Source organism: Rhinolophus hipposideros (assembly GCF_964194185.1).
Source record: "Rhinolophus hipposideros genome assembly, chromosome: 17".
Taxonomy (NCBI): Eukaryota; Metazoa; Chordata; class Mammalia; order Chiroptera; family Rhinolophidae; genus Rhinolophus; species Rhinolophus hipposideros.
Window position 1 is genome coordinate 46,050,897 of NC_138063.1, and position 21,515 is coordinate 46,072,411.

The 21,515-nt window shown below is 38.4% G+C and overlaps 1 protein-coding gene across 16 annotated transcripts in view; it reads right to left on the reverse strand.

The window, feature by feature from the left end:
• The window catches only part of DLGAP1 (DLG associated protein 1), a gene marked incomplete at its 5' end in the record, with an annotated part of 855,165 nt that overhangs the window by 127,701 nt on the left and 705,949 nt on the right, over positions 1–21,515 (reverse strand). For all 16 annotated transcript variants that reach the window (XM_081077977.1, XM_081077978.1, XM_081077976.1 and 13 more), the window contains one exon: positions 17,871–18,111. In XM_081077977.1, the coding sequence (XP_080934103.1) occupies positions 17,871–18,111 (241 nt within the window). The remainder of the gene's footprint in view (positions 1–17,870; positions 18,112–21,515) is intronic.

Here is a 21,515-nt window from a genome sequence, read left to right on the forward strand (position 1 = left end):
CAGAGGAGGATGTTACCTTACTAGGGATAAGTAAACAAGAAATGTCAGGGAAGGATGAAGCACTAATGTGTCCTAGCAGAAAATAGTCCCCCCAGTGAGAATATGAGAGAGGTATTCATAAGGATCTAGAGGATGTTGGTACCACTAAGGTTGAGAATGGGGGATAAAAGAAATTTTGATATGAAATTTAAGAGAAGACCTGAGATCAGAAAGGGAGAACCGAGTGTCACCATGTATTACAGATGAAGTTGTGGGTTAGCTCTGTGGGAATAAAATGGAGAAACACGTTGCTAAAAGCCTGATTAACTAGTAAGCCAAGATCTAGCATTTGTCTGCTTGTCTCTTACTTATCCATGAGAACTTACCTATTTGAATACAGTTTATATCTTAATATTTCATGACTATGCACGTTCTCTCACTGTAACTGTGTGTCAATCAGAGAAAAGGAAAGTGGAAAGACTGGTATGCAGGTCTTGGTCTTTGGAAGAGTACTTCCTCATTTGCTCCTGATGGAGGCAGAAGAAAATGAATCTAGATTACCTTGTTTTCTTAAAGCGATGCACTGTAATCACTGACATATTTGTCTGTTCTTCTGCATTGGTTGCTGCGTTTCTGGAAGGTAGGAATCATATTTTCTGTAAGGGCAAGAGCTGTATTTGTCCGGTTGAAAGGGGCCTCTTAGAGCCCTTTGGTCATATTTAAGAGGTACAGTCCTTCAAAAGTACTGGTGCTGAGGCCGCTGCATGACATGGTGCTTACAGCAGAGGACCCTCATGGGATGAACCTCCAGGATGGCAATCTCTTTGAAATTCGGAATGACCAGTTTCATCTGTGAGAACATGGCAGAAATACCGTATAGAACTATGTGAGAGAGAACACATATGTGACAATGTAAAGCAATGACGTTATTGTCAGAGTTGCTAATTCACCAATTTGAAGATTATGCGGGTGACCTTCACCCATTTTGCCTGAGAAGTATTGAGGGCGGGTTAGTCATGGCTTGTTATCCCCGTGAGCAAATTATGTAGCTGGAACAATTTAGGCAAAGCTCCATGGACAGTAGGTCTTATTTTGCACAGTATGGCCACTGCTCCCTCTCAGACCTCTTCTGTTATTTTTCTGGATTCTTCTGTTCCAGGCATATGGCCTTCCTGTTGCCCCTCACCCACAATGCTTCCCAGCTTTATTCCATCACAGCTTCCCAGGTTCTGCCCTCCCACCTGAGTGTACCACCTTCATCTCTTGACTGTTCTAGGACTGATATAACTGCTGCGGCTGAGTTGGTTGGTCGGTCGGTTGGTTGGCAGGCAGCGAAGCGGACGGCAGGTTGCAGGTCATGTGGATCCAGCCTCCAGTGAGACTATAGTGCCTCCAGTGAGACTATAGTGATATGACTCCCCTACCTATGGCTCCGTGGGTGTTCCTTTTTGGCCTCATCATATCCTGCATTCTTATGTGGGGAGCGGGAGCAGAGACCCCGCAGGCCACCTTGCATGACAAACGGCACAGCAAGCAGGGTCTCTCACACGACACTGTGTTTCCCTGAAACACTGAAACACTGTTTCCCTGAAAATAAGACCAGGGTCTTATATTAATTTTTGCTCCAAAAGATGCATTAGGGCTTATGCTCAGGAGATGTCATCCTGAAATATCATGCTAGGGCTTATTTTTTGGGTAGGTCTTATTTTCGGGGAAACATGGTATAAGTTTAAGCAGTCACACCAAAGACAGAAGCAGTTATGTCTAAACTGGACCAGTTATCTTTTAATCAATTAACCAGTAGGAAAGCCAAACTTACACGATCACAGAGTAGTTTATCGATAATCTTTTGTCTTACAAGCTTATCCTTTAGATGTGCTCAAATGGGTGGGGAAAGGGTGGATGGAGAGAACGGTAGGGGGAGGATATAGGGAATATTTGCAAAAGATTCACTGTTGGCACTTACAGCTGTTATTATCTTCAATTAATCCTCATAAAACAGTGCCTTCGTGCCCAATCAGACACTGGCTATTGGGAACTCCATATACACAAGGCAGAATCTGAACCACTACCAACTACAATCAGGGTTACTTGTGAATCAAGGCAATTCTATCAATTCGTCCTTTTCCTGTTTCTCTCTCACCATTCACAGATTTATCAGGTGAGCTAGACTTTGCACAGCTGCTACTCCCGCTCACCTTGGATTGAACTCCCGCTCATCTTTTCCAGAACATTTAATACGTCTCCAAACTTACACAAGCTGATATTAACCAGGCAAGTGAAAAGATTAGGAGCAAAGAACGAATGATAAGGATGAGGATGGGGTAAATCCAAGATAGATGCAGTTGGAAGCATGTGGACACATAACTTAGATAGTCAAAGTTTATGCAGTAATTGGAAAGATTTGTCAAGCTGGGAAAGCTTTAATTGAAAAGAGATGAGTAAATTTTCCAGTAGCTTGTTAGTAGTTAAAAGTATGAGTATGAGCAAATTGTCGTTTGGGATAAAATTAAGTCATATGGGATGGGATAGAAACATGCTCTGTGGAGGAAGAAGCAAGCAACAAATTGGTGAATTATGCTTTTGCTTATATTTCTGTTCCCCCAATTCAGATTTTGCTTTAAGTCTTCCACTTGATCATAACCTATGTTATGATAGTATGTCATAACTATTTGGTGGCCCTTCCTCTGACATGCAGTGTGACACGTGTGTAATATAGAAACACGCTGCTTGTGAAACAGAGCAACAGGAAAGCCTAGAGTGCTGCCAATATGCACTGTGACACCGATGTGCAGAGCACCCACGTTTGCTCAGAGTACGTTCAGAGGAAGTTCCCAGGAACCAGCATTGATCAATAAGCCTATTTATTAATGCTTCAGCTATTTGCTGGTGCCTCTTCTTCAGCTTATGTGGAAGAAGAGAGAGCTAACATACGGGAAATCCAAAAATAGAAGGGTTTGAGGCTGGTTTTGAGTTATACAGGAAAACATAGGCAAGCAAGTGGGGACATTACCAACATTCTGCCCTATTCTGAAATGTCCAAATGCTTCTGGAGGTGTGGTGTTAATATCAGAAATAGCTCCTTAACTAAGAAAGCCATTTATCTGAGGACCACAAGTTCCTCAATCCCCTTTATAAAGAAAAAGCACATCATTTTTATTCAGAACCAGTTTGAGGGGAGGAGAGAAGTGTGGGTGTCCTGTTTGGTAATATAATCCTATTAAGTCTTTCTTTGGAAGCAAAACAAAACCGTGCATGATTTTCTAAAACAGTTTAGGGTTTCCCCATTATGCAATTGAAATCAAGGAGAGTTATATTTAGAAAGAATCATTACAAACTACATACGGGTTCAAACTGTTAAATGTTTTCCAACAGAGCCAAAGGTTGTGTATGAGGGGATGGAAGTAAACCCCAGAAAGAAGGCTCTGAATGAAAGCTCTTTTCATGAAGGTTAATGGCAAACCCCTAGAGCACAAGGCAGGAAATAAGCTTTGGTTTGCTAATCATCTTCTGGTTCCTCCTGTTACCCACATTCAGCTTGAATGCCATAGATCTACTAACAGGTTTAAAAGTATGAACTGATGTATGTGGCTTTTAAAATTCAGCAGACAACACAGCAGGCGTACTTTTCCTTACAGTCCTTAGATGAAGGTTTCACAATGCTTCCGAAGTAATGCGTCCTAAAGGATATTGGTTGGGGTACACCAGCCTATGGTAGTTTTCTCAAGTTCAGTGGGACCGTGTGAGTGATGGGAACGCAATCGTTTGTTTCTAGGGTCTCATTTATGACATGATCCCTCAAACGGAGAGATTCAGAGGAACACAGGTGATAAAAGATCATGGGTTAGCATGGCCATTTTCACCTTTCCTCAAGTTTCCTCTAGAGCTGTTGTAATTGGTGAGAAACACCAAGGACCTCTGAGTTCTCTCTGGAAAAGAATAAGCAAAAGCAGAAGCAAGGTTTGAAAGAGAAAACCAGAGAAGAGGTTTGAGAAAGGAAAAGACAGATGCTGCGAAGAATGTCCCCAATTAACCCAGCAACATCCATTTCTACCAGGGCTGGCTGAGTGCTGCGCCAAGGTTCACAGGTATCTGAAAAACCACTCTGTTTTTTTGCTTTGATATTTCTCATGAAGCAAGAGTTCGCAACATTTTTTTTAGTGTAAATTTGTCAGCATCACTTTATTTCTTAATGAATAACGATGATGAATATTTTCCATAACTCTCCACAATTCCATTCGGCATTTCACTTTTTCTACTTTCTAAAGAGCTCTTGCCTTTCTAAAAACACAAGTGGCTTACACTATTATACTAGCTTGTGGCTGTGGCAGAGACCTTTTCTCTTACCGTAATTGCTTGTGGAGCTTTTCTGGCTGGTAAAAGCTGAAAGCGTGCCTCTGAGAGTTGAGCTTTGTTGGAGTAAGAACTACAAAGGCATGGATTTATGTTTTTAAAGATACTGTAAGCTGGTTTTACGTAGCTTTATTCCTTTGTCCTGAACTCCTTTCTCCTTGAAAACCACCTGCAACCGTCGTTTGCAAATTAACTGCCTCTGATATCTGAAGGGAAAAAAAACCACAACAAAATCTACAGAAACCTCACCTGCTACCACCATGAGAGTCAGGGAACACAAAGGAAAAAAATCCTTTAAACCCTTTTTATTTTAGTTTTTAAGAATTCCTTCCTAGGAGGAGATATATACTTAGATAAATAACAATCACAAAGCAGCATCTTTCTAGAAACCATCTTCCATTATCCAGGCTAACCATTGAGCCCAGGAGATTTCATTTAATAAATAAATAAATAAATAAATAAATAAAATTTAAAAAACCCTAAAAGAAAAAAAGGTGAAACTTGAAGGATATGCTGATATGAGATATAATATTGCTTCCAAATAGGACCCTAGCCACGAAATGCTTGCTATTTCTTTTTGAAAACTAGGTGTTTTTTTTTATTATGAAAGTCAAAGATACCTACTACAGAAAATTGGAAAAATCAGTATAAAAAAAAACCACAACTGTCTTTGGTTCCAGTACCAAAAATACCATTCTTTAATATGCTCTAGTGCATTTCTTCCCAATTTTATTTTTCTGAGCATAATTTCTTCACACAATTCTGAACTAGGTGTGTATGAGTATGTGTACATACACACTCATACAGAAACACACAATTTTGGATAGTGCTTCAATGTAGTGTAGATTTCTAGTTTGATATAATACCAGAAGCTCTTTTCCCTCTATACTATTATAAACTCTTTCTAAACAAAGAGTTGGTTTAATAGCCCATTGAAGTGGGTGTCCCATAATTTACCTAAACTTCCCTTTACAAATATTCATCACCAACAAAGATTTTTCAAATCTTTCGCCATGGTAAATAATGCTGTGGTGAATAACTTTGTCTATACATTTTTCTTTACTCCAGATTATTTCTGGAGAACAGATTTACAGAAGGGACATAAAGGTAAAAATAATGAACATTTAAAAGTTATTAGAGCGGGCCGGCTTGGTGGCTCAGGTGGTTGGAGCTCCATGCTCCTACTCCGAAGGCTGCCGGTTCGATTCCCACATGGGCCAGTGGGCTCTCAACCACAAGGTTGCCAGTTCAATTCCTCGAGTCCCACAAGGGATGGTGGGCTGTGCTCCTTGCAACTAGAAACGGGACCTGGAGCTGAGCTGCGCCCTCCACAACTAAGACTGAAAAGACAACAACTTGACTTGGAAAAGAATCCTGGAAGTACACAGTGTTCCCCAATAAAGTCCTGTTCTCTTTCCCCAATAAAATCTTAAAAAAAATTATTAGAGATTTTAACACATGGCTTGGTTTGTATTTTATGGCTTGGATGAGTGCAAGGAGTGGGAGTTTTGCTGTTTTTTGTTTTGATTTGTTTTTAATGAAGATATAAAATAGCAAAGAGCCTCTGTGTTCCCAGCAGCTTTAGAGTTTATCAGCGATTTTTCTGGCCTTTTACAGCACTCTAATACTTCTAGGGATGAAGAATATGATGCATTTCAAGAGAAAGCTAGAATAAAACAGAAAGGATATATGTCGATACGAATTCTTTATAGGTTTTTCTCATATTTTAATATTTATTCCAGAGATGTGATCAGCCATAAAGTCTTCTTATTCAGAGATTCACAGGTTAAACAGATCTGAGACTAAGTCAGGACGGAGGGTACTATTAGCACAACTTCTGAGTTTACAGATAAGAGGAAGAAAGGGTAGGGATGTAACCTCCATGGGGCTTTGGCTAGGAGAAGTGAGCAGAAAGAACATAAAGTGGAATTAATAGCCTGAGAATAAAATGGAAGCATTTATTTGCAGAAGTTAACATTTGCCAGTCTCCTTGATTCTTATTATCACTATTTCTAGAAGTACTTTCCCCAAATAAATTATTGAAACTTTGGTCTTCAAGATGGTGTGGGGGAGACATGCAACCATCCCACTCTCTCTAAAATAAAGTGGTTTATTTTCAAGTGCATGAGAAAAAAGTAAAGTACTTTCAGCTTCTGTGTAGATATTGGAGTCATTCTAGAAACTTTCAGTATTCACTGAAGCAGAAAATTTCCTGAGGAAATCCTACATTTCACCTACCAATCAACTATCAACAAATATTCATGGGGCAAATCTTACGCTGGAGAACTGTAGGTTTGTATTTCAAAGGTAATTGCTGAATCACCATAAAGCTGTAAGTTGAGTGGTATTTAAACTCCAAATTGTTTGGACCTCAAGGTACTAACAGAGACCTTATGTAAGAGTGGTAGAGACTTCAAGACTACTATAGACCAAGTTCTCTTGATTTAAGCAATTTAGAAAGTATTAAGGACTTCGGAGTCTTGGTTTCTTTTTCTCTCTTTTTCTGATAGACAGCAATTCATGTTTCAGGTTAATTCATGTTAATTTTTAAATGAAAAGAAAGTTACTGTAATTTGTGTCAGTTTCATCTGGATGTACATCAATCTTTTTATTTAATGAGATGTGGTAAATGTGCTGTCAATAAACTAGACAAGATATTGATGTAGCTGCCATCTGAATTTAACAAACACAAGGCAATTCCATAAGCTATAGAAACAGAGAATGTCTGGTCTTAGTATTGTGTTTTAAAGACAAGTTGTGTTCTATTACAGTTCAACTGTGACTTGATACAAGTATGTCACTAAATTCATCCTAGATTATTTGAAGGACAATGGATACTGCTGTCCTTGATAATTCTTCATCTTCACCTTTTTCTAAGTCAAGATTGTTGAGTTTTTATTTTGAGCAGTTGGATATTTTTAAAGAGTATATAATTTATCCCATAGACTGCAGAATGGTGAGAAATAATACTTGGACAGGATTGGGAAGGAAGATAATGGACTCTGATAGTGATGAAAGGTATTGCATATAGGACACAGTCGCTAAATGTAACTTTGGTGGTTTCCCATTTGTGAAAGTTGGATAGTGTTAGGTGGGGAATCTCTAAGTGTGGCAAGAAATATTTTTGTGTTTAACAGGCAGAAGATGTCATATGATAGAGACGAAACCGTGCCTGCCCACCCATGTCCTCTTCTAAGGAAACCACTCTGCTCAAACCCTCCATTGAAGGAGTTGTGGCTGTTGTGTCACTGGAGTCCCAGAGGACAGGAGAAAAAGAGTGGGATAAAAATGCAGTCATAGAGATAATGTGTGAAAATGACCCAAATTTGGGGAAAAACATGGGTAAATACAACATGGGTAAATACTTTCTCCTCTGAAAGTTTCCAAATTAAGTTTGACATTTGAAGCAAAAAGTATAACATGTATGTTATCCTCCTCAATGAATGTGGAGAAAATATTTAAGATAATTATATTATAAATAGGAGAGGGCAAATGGAATTGAAGGGAAGTGAGGTTTCCATACTTCATTCAAACTGGTAAACTGTGTACAACAGTAGATCTTTGTGGTGATGGAATAGTTCTGCATCTTGATTGTAGTGGGGGTTGCAGGAATTTACACATGTGATACAATGTGAACTATTCATACACATTATACCAAGGTCAGTGTCCCGGTTTTGATATTGTATTAAGGTTATCCAAGATGTAAACATTGAGGGAAACTGGGTGAGAAAGTGCAAGAGACTTCTTTGTACTATTTTCATAACTGCCAGTAAATCCACAATTATTTCTAAAGGAAAAGTTAAAATAAAAGATGATGAAGAGAAGTTCCTTGAAAATGATAATAGCAAACAACGTCTCATTATGATTCTTTGGTCATAAGCAACATTTTGGAAGACAGAAAAGTTTTTCAGAAGAAAAGCAGTGGATGATATGGGCTCAATGATTTTCTTAAGTTTAAAAAGTTAATTGTGGGGGAAAATATGTGATGGAATAAGACTATCAGATGGAAAAGAAATTCAAGGTTGGGCTTAAAAAGAGATAGGATGGCAATCCTACTCAGAAATTCAGGACGAGTTCTGTCTTGATCAGATCCTTCATCAGGGATACCTTTAAAGTATGAAATTGGCTAAGCAGAGTTAATAATACGTATCCCTTTGGAACCACAAAACCATAAAATATTTTAGGGATTAAAAACTAATTATATTTTGACAGTTTGTCATATTTTTAGACATAATTTAGACTGATAATTTTTCTTTCTCTTTCTTACCCTTTCTTACTAATTATCTTGTATGTTGGAATATGCTTTTCATAGGACACCAGGAGATGGCAAAGAAAACTTTCAGAGTGTTAATAGTTATATGATCATTGATTCATCACTTACATAGAAGACTGTTTCTTATTTGCCAGTATAGTAAAATCATGGTACTATTCATTTTGGTCTTCTCCGTTTTTAAATGAGGACACTTGGCAGCAGTAAAGGGTTGTTCTGAACGCTTGACAGAAAGTCAATGGCAAAAGTATAGGGAGAAATACAAAGACTTGGGTCTTGGGTTGATCACCTGGATCTACATAGCGTTGCTTGCAAGTGTTTGTGTAGGGTTGTCCAACTGCCAGCATTAATTCCATGCATGATTTTCAATTACTATTACTTTGCTATATTTATTAAAGTTCAACATGAATTGGATCCAACATATCTGGACTATGAAAGTTTCTAAAAGTGGCAGTTACTTTAAGATAAAATAGTGCTCATTGGAGGTATCATAAAGATAAAAAAGTGAATTTTTAAGTTCTATGTTGCCATGTCACTAATTTTTTGAGAAAATTTCCATATAATAAATATTCACATTAAAGGAGTCAGATTTCTTAATTTGTGTTTTCTGATTGACTTTGTAACTGGGCTATGAATCCTCACATCTTTGCTTTACAACTTAATCAAGAGACCAGTCGGATCAGGATTAAATTATTATAGCATTTTCTTACTTAATCCAAGGCAGAGACCTCTGATCATTTTATCAGCCACAAAACAGAATTTACCACCTGCTTAGTTTGTATACGAGTTGGCAAACATTCATTTTTCCATTCAGTGCCGTCTAATAACATTATAATTAGATCAAGGGATTAGACGTTTGATCTTTTAAATCTGTTATGATGTCAGAATGACAAAGTATAATATGAAACTTTAAACCCAAAGAGTATTTTCATTCTATAAGTTTTTTCTCTATTTTTTCACCTCTTTAATTTCACTTTAAACAGATATTCCACAGTTAGACAAACCAACATGAAAAGCCATGTCAATAATATGTGAACAAAACAGTTTCTTTTAAAAAAAGGGATTTTCAGAAATTTTTATGGAAAACACAGGTTTCAAATATGGAAGGAGCTAAATGAACGTTTGTGGGAAGAAAGAATGAAAAAGCTTCTAGGCTTCTCATTCAGAAGGCAGATTCAAATTAAATTATTTCAGGGTATATCATACTTCACTAAGTATTTATTGATGGGTAAAGAGAATTTAAGAGCCTGCTCTGTCACTTACTATCTATAATACCTTGGTCAAGATGTATCAACTCTTTTTCTTTTACAAATTTTTATTGAGGAACATTGGGGAACAGTGTGTTTCTCCAGGGCCTATCAACTCCAAGTCATTGTCCTTCAGTCTAGTTGTGGAGGGCACAGCTCAGCTCTAAGTCCAGTTACTGTTTTCAGTCTTTAGTTGCAGGGGGTACAGCCCACCATCCCATGCGGGAATTGAACCGGCAATGTTGTTGTTGAGAGCTCGCGCTCTAACCAACTGAGCCACCTGGCCACCCCTATATCAACTCTTTAAGCCTTAATTTCCTCCCGCTGTACATCATTCCTAGTCAGGAACTACATAGGCCACATTATAGAGTATTAGGGTTACATGAGATAATCTATGTAGCTGGTTCAAAATGTTTATCAAATAGTAAATGCCCAAGAGTTAGCCATTATCATTATTAATAAACTAAGCTAGACTGAGAGATTTAAAATCAAAGCCAGGGTAGAGGCATTCTAATTTGTAATTTACATAGTACTTCTTTATTAATGATCCCATTTGAGTGTGACGACAACCCTACAGGCTAAAAGAGTCTTGGGACTCTTCACTTTGGCCATGTGGTAACCCCTGAGATGGACAAAGGTGGACTTGTAGGCTCTCTACAGAGCACAACATGTTGAGGCTTGGCTCCATTCCCAAGAGAGATTTATATACAGCAAAACAACTGGAGGAAGTAAAAGCCTAAGCTGTCCTTCAGCCTTTATATTTTCTTCTATGTGTGCTAGGTCTTTTGCATTTCATGACTTTATAATATTTCTATTAGAGTATAGAGGAATGTCACTTCAAGGGCCCCAAATAAAAAAAGTAAAGTTATAATCAAAATTCTTCCACAAGTTATCACTATCAGTTTTCTTAGATATAAAAACCAAATTACTTCACAAGAGGCATAAGCTGTGCCACAAATCTTTATTTATTTATTTTTTGACTGAAAGCCTCCTTAGATGGAAGTGAGTGGGTGCCTCCAGTTCTTTTTGATGTTTGGAGAAATTCAGGGAAGGGAACCTCATTAGCAGAGGGACAAGGAACCAGTCCAGGCAATATCTGAATATTTAGTAATGGATCTTATCTTTTAAAATTTATTTTTATTAGAAAAAAATTTATTGAGCAACTGCTATGTGACTGGCACTTGTATTACGGTACTGAGGATCCTTAAATGAATGCCCTCAGGCTGTGCAAGGACACTTTTATGTGTCTTTCCCACCAGTCGATCAGACGCCTGGCTAGGAATGTTACAGAATCCTTTTCCTCTTTTTTCTTGCTCCCTCTGATTCCAGAATGATGTTTTGAGAACGAAATGTTCATCTACTTACTACTTGATCTTATCTTGAATAGAAAAGAAAGTCTCTTTGTTCAAAAACTTCTGACAGATGTCTGTCCCTTGGACTTCTGAACCTTTCCCTCATTGCTTTATAAAAACGACTTATTAATTAACTTAGTGCATGACAGAAAAAAGTGAGCTTTCTCTGAACTATAAGGATTCTCCAAAAATGGTCATTAATAATGATAAGAGAACCAGCATTATGATTTAATTTGACACATGAAGAAAATGAAGTTCAGATTAACTTAATCATCACGTAGTACATCATTTGTGGAGCTGGGGCTCAGACAAGCAAAGGGCTGTGACTGGGAGGCCTGAAATTTCATTCTGACTTTGTCTCCAGCTAGAGGCCCACCACTTTGGCTTTAGTTTGCTTACCCTAAAATGATTTTAGTGGCTTAGATCACAGGTGGCAATCTTTTTCAGTAAAGGGCCAGAGAGTAAACATTTTTGGCTTTCCAGGCCACATAGTCTCTGCAGCAACTACTCAAGTTTGCTGTTAAAGAGTGAAAGCAGCCATAGACCATATGTAAACAAATGGGTGTGACTTTGTACTAATGAAACTTTGTTTACAAAAATAAGCATCAGGTTGGATTTGGCCCAGAGGCAGTAGTTTGCAAACCCCTATAGTAGGTGATATAGAAGTTTCTTCTACTGGTAATATTTTACAATTCAACTTGTTTTAATAGCAATGCCATTTCCCTGGAAAAGTCACTTGATTTTTCAATCATCTGTCACTTATGCAGTTTGTGAAGTACTTAAGTATTTTTCTATTGTTTATTGCAGCATTATTCATAAGCCAAGATGTGGAAACAAGTGTCCATCAGTGGATGAATGAATAAAGAAGAGGTGGTATATACCCATACACAATAAAATACTATTTAGCCAGACAAAGAAGGAAATCCTGCTAGATTCCACAACAAGGATGGATATTGAGGGCATTGTGCTACGTGAGATAAGTCAGACAAAGAAAGAGAAATACTTATATGTGGAATCTAAAAAAGCTAAACTCGTAGAAACAGAGAATAGAATGGTGCTTACTGAGGGCTGAGGCATGTGGGTACTGGGAAGGTGCTGGTCAAAGGGTACAAACCTGCAGTTAGAAGACACGTAAACTCTGGAGTTCTAATGTACAGCATAGTGATTATAGTCAATAATACTGTATCATATACTTCAAAGTTGCTAAAAGACTGGATCTTAAATGTTGTTACCACAAAAGAGAAGTGATAATTACGTGACGTGACGGATGTGTTAGCTAACATTATGGTGGTAGTTATATTACAGTATATAAATATATCAAATAAACACAGTGTATACCTTAAACTTACACTAGGTTATATGTCAATTATATCACAATGAAAAAAGTGTTTTTCTGCTTTTACTCTCTCTTTTCTTCCTCCATCATTGAATTCCTACTCGGTGTATTGCAAATATAAATTATTACCTTAATGTTTATTTTACTCAAGATCTTACATTTTTAGGATTTTTTTTTCATTTTTTTTATTGGGGAAGGGGAACAGGACTTTATTGGGGAACACTGTGTACTTCCAGGACTTTTTTTCCAGGTCAAGTTACTGTCCCTTCAATCTTAGTTGTGGAGGGCGCAGCTCAGCTCCAGGTCCAGTTGCTGTTGCTAGTTGCAGGGGGCGCAGCCTACCATCCCTTGCAGGACTCGAGGAATCGAACTGGCAGCGTGGTGGTTGAGAGCCCACTGGCCCATGTGGGAATCGAACTGGCAGCCTTTGGAGTTAGGAGCATGGAGCTCTAACCGCCTGAGCCACCGGGCCGGCCCTTTTGTTCGTTTTTTGGTGGTGGGATAGGGAGCCAGGTATATGGCATTGGAGTGTAGGGTACAAGAAGGTGGGTTTGATGTGATCTCCTGGGTGGGATGGCTGACTGGGGTCGAAGACCCAAACATGTGGGAGAACTGGAATGTTAGCCCTGGCCTCAGATGATCCACAGGGTAACCGCTTTTGCTCTATTGAGCAAGACTTCAGTGAATGTGACAGAGCTGACAGCAATGGGAGGGTGTGTGAAGTAGAATCATGGAAGAAATATGACTTAATGTAGGGAAATATATGATCTCTCCTCTTAGAAAAAACAAACTGTAAATACTGCTGTCACATTGGCCCCAAGTCAAGCCCAAGAGGGCAAACTATGTTGGCTCCTTGGCTGGAGGACACTGGCTGCTTGCCTAGAGGGACACCTATCTTGGGCCCTCACTGCTCTTGCTGGGGGCTCTGTAAAGTACAAGAGACCAGTTCAACCTGGTCAACATTTCAGAACTTCCCCTAGAAAGAAAACAACATAGCACAAACTTCAAGAGCAATAGTGTGGTGAGTAAACCTACTGAGTTTTTATAAAAATGATATTGCTACACAAAGTTTCTTGGAAAAGCATGTAATTTCAAAGTGAAAACTTTAAAAAAAAAACCAGAGAATCATATATCATGATACTTTGTCTATTTCTATCAGAGTATAATTTTTATTTAAATATTATTAATATATTGACTTTTAAAGTCACAAAACCTGGTAAACGCTTATTTGAAAAATCTCCCTCTCTCCATACCACCTGACCCTCCCACCTATTACTTCCTGGGTAGCTACTGTAAAAGTTTTGTTTGTGTTCTTTCTCACCACCTGGGTATCTGTATGAGTGTATCCATGGATGATTATTATACAATGTTTTTACTTATTCAGGCTACTCTCATGAGCAGATACAAGTCTGTCCAGCTACAATGTGGTAATGCTTTTGATAGATCCTAGAAAATACTCAAAATGGGAAGTAAAAGGAAAACTCATCCTTAATCACACATGCATTTGTATATCCCATATGAGGCAGGTTTAATCTAATACTCTGAAGTGAAGGTTTGTGTATATTTCTGGCACCAAGATCTACTTTTACCTAAAATATTCAGACAACTGAGTAAAGATGCCTGCTGTCCCACAGTCGTGAAGATAATTTCCCACTTTTGCATTTTACTTTCCTACAGTAGCTCTAATCCTAACCTAGTAGTTGCAAGTGCAGTGGTTTGTATAAACATTGTTCAGTCTATTAGATGGAGAGGTATCTGGGTGCTTGAAGCAGATTATAGGCTGAGAGAATATCAGCTTCTATCACAGTTACATAAACCAAAAGTTAATAAATCAAAGGAAGCATAACTATAAGTCACTCTCTAACTCAGTTTCCAATTTGCCCTGATTTGTTGGGACAAGCTTCTGTTAATCCTCATTCATGTCTCTCTGCTAGGGAATCCTTAGGGCCATTTAGAACTTCGTGACTCTCCTCATGGCATCAGACACTTTTTGAGGACTTTTGTCTGTGGTTTCACTTTGCTAATATGAAGAATGGACAAGGCTGGAAGAGAAAAGCTTAATAGTATATATTCTGTGGAAAATTTGAACAAATAAAATAAGCTGACACAAAAAGCAAAGATTCAGAATGTGGATTGTTTGGGGGTGGGGAAGAGCTAATAATTGCATTGGAAAAAATGAAGAAGTTTTTTTCAGGCAAAGGGAAGTTTAGGAAAATGGATTGTGCTGTGAGTATCCAAGAATAATGAGTAAAGGAAGAGAAGCAAATGGAAAAATCTATGTCATGTCGTACAAAGGCAGATGTGAATTTGACCTGTGTTCATGGGGGAAATGGTTAAAATTACAATAAAATAATTTTCTGATTTCCACAGATGAGTGTATTTTTTCAAAAATTAGTAGGTCCTGTAAGGAAGTAGATTTTCTGTGTTTTCTACAGGAACTTGTATTTGATTCAATGTAAGAAGGAAACGAGTAGTAGAAGAAAATTAATATAATAGTACCGAGATCATGTGAGAAAGAAAATGAAAATGTGAGTGTCTGTGTGTGTGTATGTGTGTGTGTGTGTGTGTGTGTGTGTGTGTGTGTGTGTGAGAGAGAGAGAGAGAGAGAGAGAGAGAGAGAGAGAGAGAGAGAGAAGGGCAGGAGTAATGGGAGGGTAGAATGAAGAACACAGTCCTTACATATCATAAAATAATGGCTTTTTTTTCAAAAGAACAAATCTATGGCATAGAAACTCTGTGAAAAGTGATGTTAGAATTCTTAAGGTTGTACTTCTAAATATCTATCTGATGGGCTTATTTAGAATCTATTATAATGGTTTATAGCTCCTTACATTGTTTATTTTTCCATGAATGTAAAGATGACATATCTTAATGTTTAGTTTGATATAAAGATAAGCACTCTGCATAAATCTGATGTTTTTGGCTTCACCACTCCCAGAGCAAGTCACATCTTCCTGCCCCTCACGCCCCTGCAGCTGCAGCCAAGCCTCCACCTTCCCCCTCAGAAAGAAGCAGGTGTATGTAGACCAGTACTTAGGATGAGACATACAGAGCCTAAGAAGAGCAGATACAATCACTTTCATGGTGTTTTCATTTACTTGTCCCTGTTTTTGAGTATTCGCCTACAGAGGGCCTCGGGCTAAAGGCGCTTTGATTTAATTTAGATTCTAAATGGAAGAACACAGTTCACCCTCCCAGGCCCGTCATCTCCTCGGACACGCTTGTCAGGTTTAGCAAATACTACAAACACTACATATCATTTTGTAGTATAAGTATGTCCCATGCAATATTTGGAATATATTTACACTACAATATTATTAACTACTGATTAGAAATTCAAGTTTAAATGGCAACCTGGATTTTATCTTGCAACAGTGTTACTTGAACTCGGGAACCTCCAGAGTATCTGGAAGGGTCTTAGGTAGGTCAGACATGCAGATGTTTGGGGTGAAGACCAGAGGACAAGAATTGTTATAGGAAGCAGAAGTAAATTGTCTCTCAAATAACAAAAGCACAAAATCCTCTGAGAGATGAGGAAAACAAAAAGCCATTCTGGAGTCTCTTGCCACTTTATCCATAACACTGTTCCCTGACACAGAAGGAGTAAGTCAGTGCTTTTTCTTTCTCTTGGTACTTCTGGGCAAGGATCTGCATTTTGTGTATTTAAGGTGTGGTTTCAGTACAGAATTGCAGCTGACAGGCGATGAGGTTGTTATAGTGAGGAAGGACACTGGGAAAGGGTTGTGTGTGGGGTGGGGGTGATGAAAATGGGAAAAGACCTAAAGACACAGTGGTATGCTACAGGCACAGGGCAGACCTTCAAACCACACTTACTGCACGAATGTAAACACACACATAAATATGTCTATGAATGATGTTTTTAAAAAATATTTTTTTCATTTCCTATATCAGACTTATTTAATTTATTAATCTCATTTGTGGCTCTTATAGAATTTCCTAGTGAGCAAGAATGCACATCCACTATCTGTGCTTTGAGATAGCCAGCCAGGGCAGAGTTGCTGAGCTCCCTGCAGAGATAGTGCAATATCTAGAAGAAGCATCTCTTTCCCTAATCCTGACATCTCCATTTGCATTGGTCAAGAATGAACTCCTGATGTTTAATTTCTAATGTTTTTTCACAAGTTACTACTTCAACCCCGTATCTCTAGTTAGTGGGATTTTAACTCAGGTTTGAAGACCTATTAATTTTCATGTCTGCAAAAGTTCTAGGCTAAATAATTACTGACATTTGATGCACCTAGAACAAAAATCGAATAAAACAATATTCTGGCACAGGATGTTCCTTCTAATTTATTCATCATTATTTATCTTGACTCCAGGTTTGATGATCCTGTAGAACTCCTCTGTATTGGAGCTGTGTGAATTTCATTCATAAAATTAAGCCTTGTTAAGATGGAGGGGATTTTCTTCTTGGACCAAATGTTTTATATATATATGTTGTGTGTGTGTATATATATATATATATATTTATATATATATACACACACGAATGTTTTATACACACACACACACACACACACACATACACACTGTTGTACATAATTCATGGTTACATTCCTATATGCCGGTTCCAGTGCCATGGAGACTAGTTAAGCTCTTCTATGCTTTTCTGTTTAAAATCTACTGATGAAAATACAGTTTAATGCCATAAACCTAAATTCAGTTTAGAGGGAAAAGGAGGTGCTCCATACATATGACAGAAGGCTTATAAAATAAGTAAATACGCTTTCTGTTATAGTGAAAGAAAACTCATAAAATGTTCAATTTACTGGATCATCCATTTCTTCCTTCTTATTTTCTCACAGTGATATTTCAGGTCTTTTGGGATAGTCATTTTGTGGGTATGTTGGAATTGCAAAAGCATTCCACCTGTGAGATGCCCAGCAATCAATGTGGATTCATTTAGGGGTTCACATCCCTAAAGGTCAGAGCCTGATTATGGAGAGTTAGAGTTGGTTGGCATGGCTTTGCTGGCTCCTAGGATGCTGCGTGGGGATCTTGGTAAGACCTGTCTCCTGTGCTGTCCCCCTTGGTCCTGTAGTTGTAATTTCCTCTGTTGAAACCAGAGATGGTGATGGAGAGAAAAGGGAGCGCATCAATGTGGCCAGAGGCTGGGGAAAGAGGCAGGCAGGGAAGCAAAGCCATTGCTTTGTAGGGCGACGGTGCTATTTTGTGATTGGTGCCTATGTGTGATTATAGCAAAGGCACAATGTGCAGTCTTACAGGACGGTCGTGCTGCAGCCCACGCGAAGAGGCCAGGCTTCTGGTGGTGCGGCATCCCCCGGGACCCGGGGGACAGCCGCTCTACTCACCTGTGCTGCTCTGAATGGTCCTCACGGTGGTGGTGGTGCGCGGCGGGGAGGAGGACCTCAGGGACACGCACTCGTCGTCCTGGGAGCAGCCCTTCTCTATGGCCCGCACGTAGCTGTGGCTCCGCATGCGGAAGCAGCCGGGCATGGGCAAGTCCAGGGCTTCCACTGCCTGCGACTCCAGCTCGCTGAACACCGATTCGCACACAGACTCGAATTGCCCGTTCACTTCCATCTCGCTCACCTGCGGACAGAGGCAGGACGCCGTCACACCGCGCGCTCCTGAGCCTGGTGGAGAAGCGACCTCTCCTTTCCAGCATCTCCAAACCTCAATCCCCCAGAAGGAAGCAGCATTAGATGACAGTACACTCCAATGCATTTTCTTTCCTCTACATTACACACTGTAATTGAATGACATCTCGTTTATACTTCCCAAACAGTCGATTGAATTCTAAAGAAAAAGAGCTTTGTTTTTAGTACGCAAGAAGTGTGGGGCTGGGAAGTCTTACTTCAGGGCATGCCCAGGTGCTAATTCCCCTTATTTATAAACACAAACTTAGGGAACAGTTTTATAGGACCATGGTCAGAGTTCGTGTATTTCAATGGAACTGTTTTTAGCACAAACATTTTAGAAGCTAGTATTCTTATTGTGCCTTTGGAAAGGACTAGTTTGTCAAATAATTTTAGTGTCGACTGAAGTTTAATTTAGTGCAGAGTATAAAAGCAGGCCCTATATTTTCTGGAAAGATACTCATTTTTTACACAAAAGTAGACCAAACCTGGATATCTCAAAACCCTGAAAAGCCCTATCAAGATATTCAAACTATCTACATACTACCTAAAGGTTTCACTCTTCTTTTAAAAAAGCTGGCATGGCCCACAAATTGTTAATAACTGCATTTTTAAAAATCTTCCAAATGAGGACTTCTCTTTTTTGAGGAACCAGTTATTATTTATTTATATCTCTCTCTATATAACTTACATTGGGTTTGAGCACCACATGAATAAATAAATAAATAAATAAATAAATAAATAAATAAATAAATAAATAAATCGATCGATCGATAGATAAGCAAGCTAGACCAGCTGTTCCAATTTCTCACTTTGTAGAGATGTGGGAACATTCTTTAATTTTTGTTACCTTTCAGAACGTCATATATCTAATTTCCCTAATATTAAATTCATAAGTAATTGAGAATTTAAAAGGGGCCAGCCCGGTGGCTCAGGTGGTTGGAACGCCATGCTCCTAACGCCAAGGTCTCAGGTTCGATTCCCACATAGGCCAGTGAGCTGCGCCCTCTACAGCTAAGATTGTGAACAAGGGCTCTCCCTGGAGCTCGGCTGCCCTGAGCAGACGGAGCTTGGTGTGAGCTACTGTGGGCTGCTGTGGGCTACCGTGTGCTGCCAGGAGCGGCTGGTGGCCAGCATGAGCAGCCAGCAGCCTGCAAGAGCTGCTGTGAGCGGCCAACAGCGACTGGCGACCTACTAATACAAGCATGGGCCAGGGAGCTGTGTCCTATCTAACTAGACTGAAAAACAACGGCTTGAACTGGAGTAGGGGCGGGGGGAGAGGCGTGGGGGAAAAAAAAGAAAAGTAAAGAAACTGTTCTAAAAAAAACTGAGGATTTAACAGATCAAACTACAATTAAGCTCAGAACACATACTGAAAACTGTTACAATTTTTGACTGTCTCCTCATTTTGTGTTATCTGAAGATGCACTCTGATAATGGCTCAGCTCTTTAAACTTCAGATAAAAGTGACTAATTTCCTTAAGGCATATCAAATGGAAAAGAGACATGGATTTCTCAATAGTCATTCTTTGTAGTTTAAAATAGAATTTTCACATACTTTAATCTACTCTGATATAATCCCTGCATATTTTCAAGGCTAATAATTACATATATCCATATCAAAAATTACATATATTATCTATATACTTGTTTTTTAGACATTACTTGGAGATGTTTTTAGAGGTAAAGGGACACTATATTTGCAACTAATTGTTGGGGTGGGAGGGAGCAAATGAACCAAAGTCTTAATAATCAATGAATATGAGTCTGGGTCAAAGATGTACAGGAGTTCTTTGTATTTTACATGCAACTCTTTTGTAAGTTTGAATCATAAAATGAAGGAATGGTCTAGGTCAAAAGGCACAGCTAAACTGAGGTATTACTACTAAGCACAATAACTGTCTAAATGCATTTAATTTTTAAATAACGTCAACATTCAACATGTTATCAGACAAACTATGTCTGTGGGCTTCTAGTTTATCATTCCAGATGAAGATATTTAAGATTTGAACTTAAAATAAATTAAGACATAAATAAGATAATTTGGAAATGATAGTTATTTCACCAAATATTTTGAAAAATATGTGACTTTCTAAATTTTTCTTCTTCTCAAGCTTTAGTTTAAATAGCCCCCATTTTTATTAGATATATATGTAGTAAAAATATAGAAAAGGAATCGCCATAAAGAAAGATGTTTCAATTTTTCTTTATCATCAAAGCACAATCTGTTTTTAGGGATATTTTATTTCTGTGAAGTATGAATGGCAGAAACAAACAAAGAATTTAGTTATTCCAGACCAATTTCTTAGCTTACAATATTTTACTTTGATCTTTCTACGAGACTTTGATAAATAATATACGTGTCAGGTTTTAAAAGGGAGTAGGATATAATGCACTTAAATTCTCTACTATTAAAGCTGCTACTAATATCTATAAGATAATATTACCAACATCATAAAGACCAACCAGTTTTTGAAAAGTCTTGAGTATATAGTAGTATTGCTTTGAAGAAGAAACTATTCTCCTTCAATAATGACAATGTTGGGTCTGCTACTGAAAATTTGAAATTATCCTTAAAGATACTGAGTTACCTGAAAACTGAATATGGAAGAAGAAAAATGCTGTATTATCAGGAATCTATTTAGGATGGTTATTCTTCCTATATTTTACTTAAGGCAAAATAATTACGGCATTGAATTGCAGAGCTTCACCCACCATAGTATCAAGGCCCGCATGTGCTTCTTCAATGATTTGTTGATATGTTAGTAAGCTGTCACTAGGAAGTGATATTATTAGGAAGTGATATATCTTGTTTCAACAAAGGTCATATCTGTGACACAAGGACTAAAAGCAGGCAGCTGCATGTGTTGGTGGGGGAAGTGACATGTTCTCTTGTTTTAAACATGTAAAGTTATAAAAGCAGTGAATGCGTGTAAACATTTTTCCAACAAAATTTTTAACCCCCCTGATGTATTCTGCTTGTATGACAGTGGGACTTAGAGACGATTTTACAATTCCAGACGATATGTGACCATGAGGTTGTCAAAAATAAAGGTAAGGTTAAAAAAAAGTTTTAAATATTATGTTGTTTATTGTGAAAAAAGTGGGGATAAAACAAGTCCAAATTTCACCAAATGAGGCACCAACTATATCCCTAAGAGTTGGTTTGGGAGTATCACTGGACACCATTAGCTAGCACAAAGAGGTATGCATGCTTTTGAAAATATCTTTAAAGTAAGGAAGTGTACAGTGAGCAAAATTGTTGAAATTCTATTTGCCAGCTCTCCCTGACTTCCACCCTGCCCTGTTCCTGGAACCTCACTGTGGTTCCTGATTTTGCTCTTCAAGAATCCATGT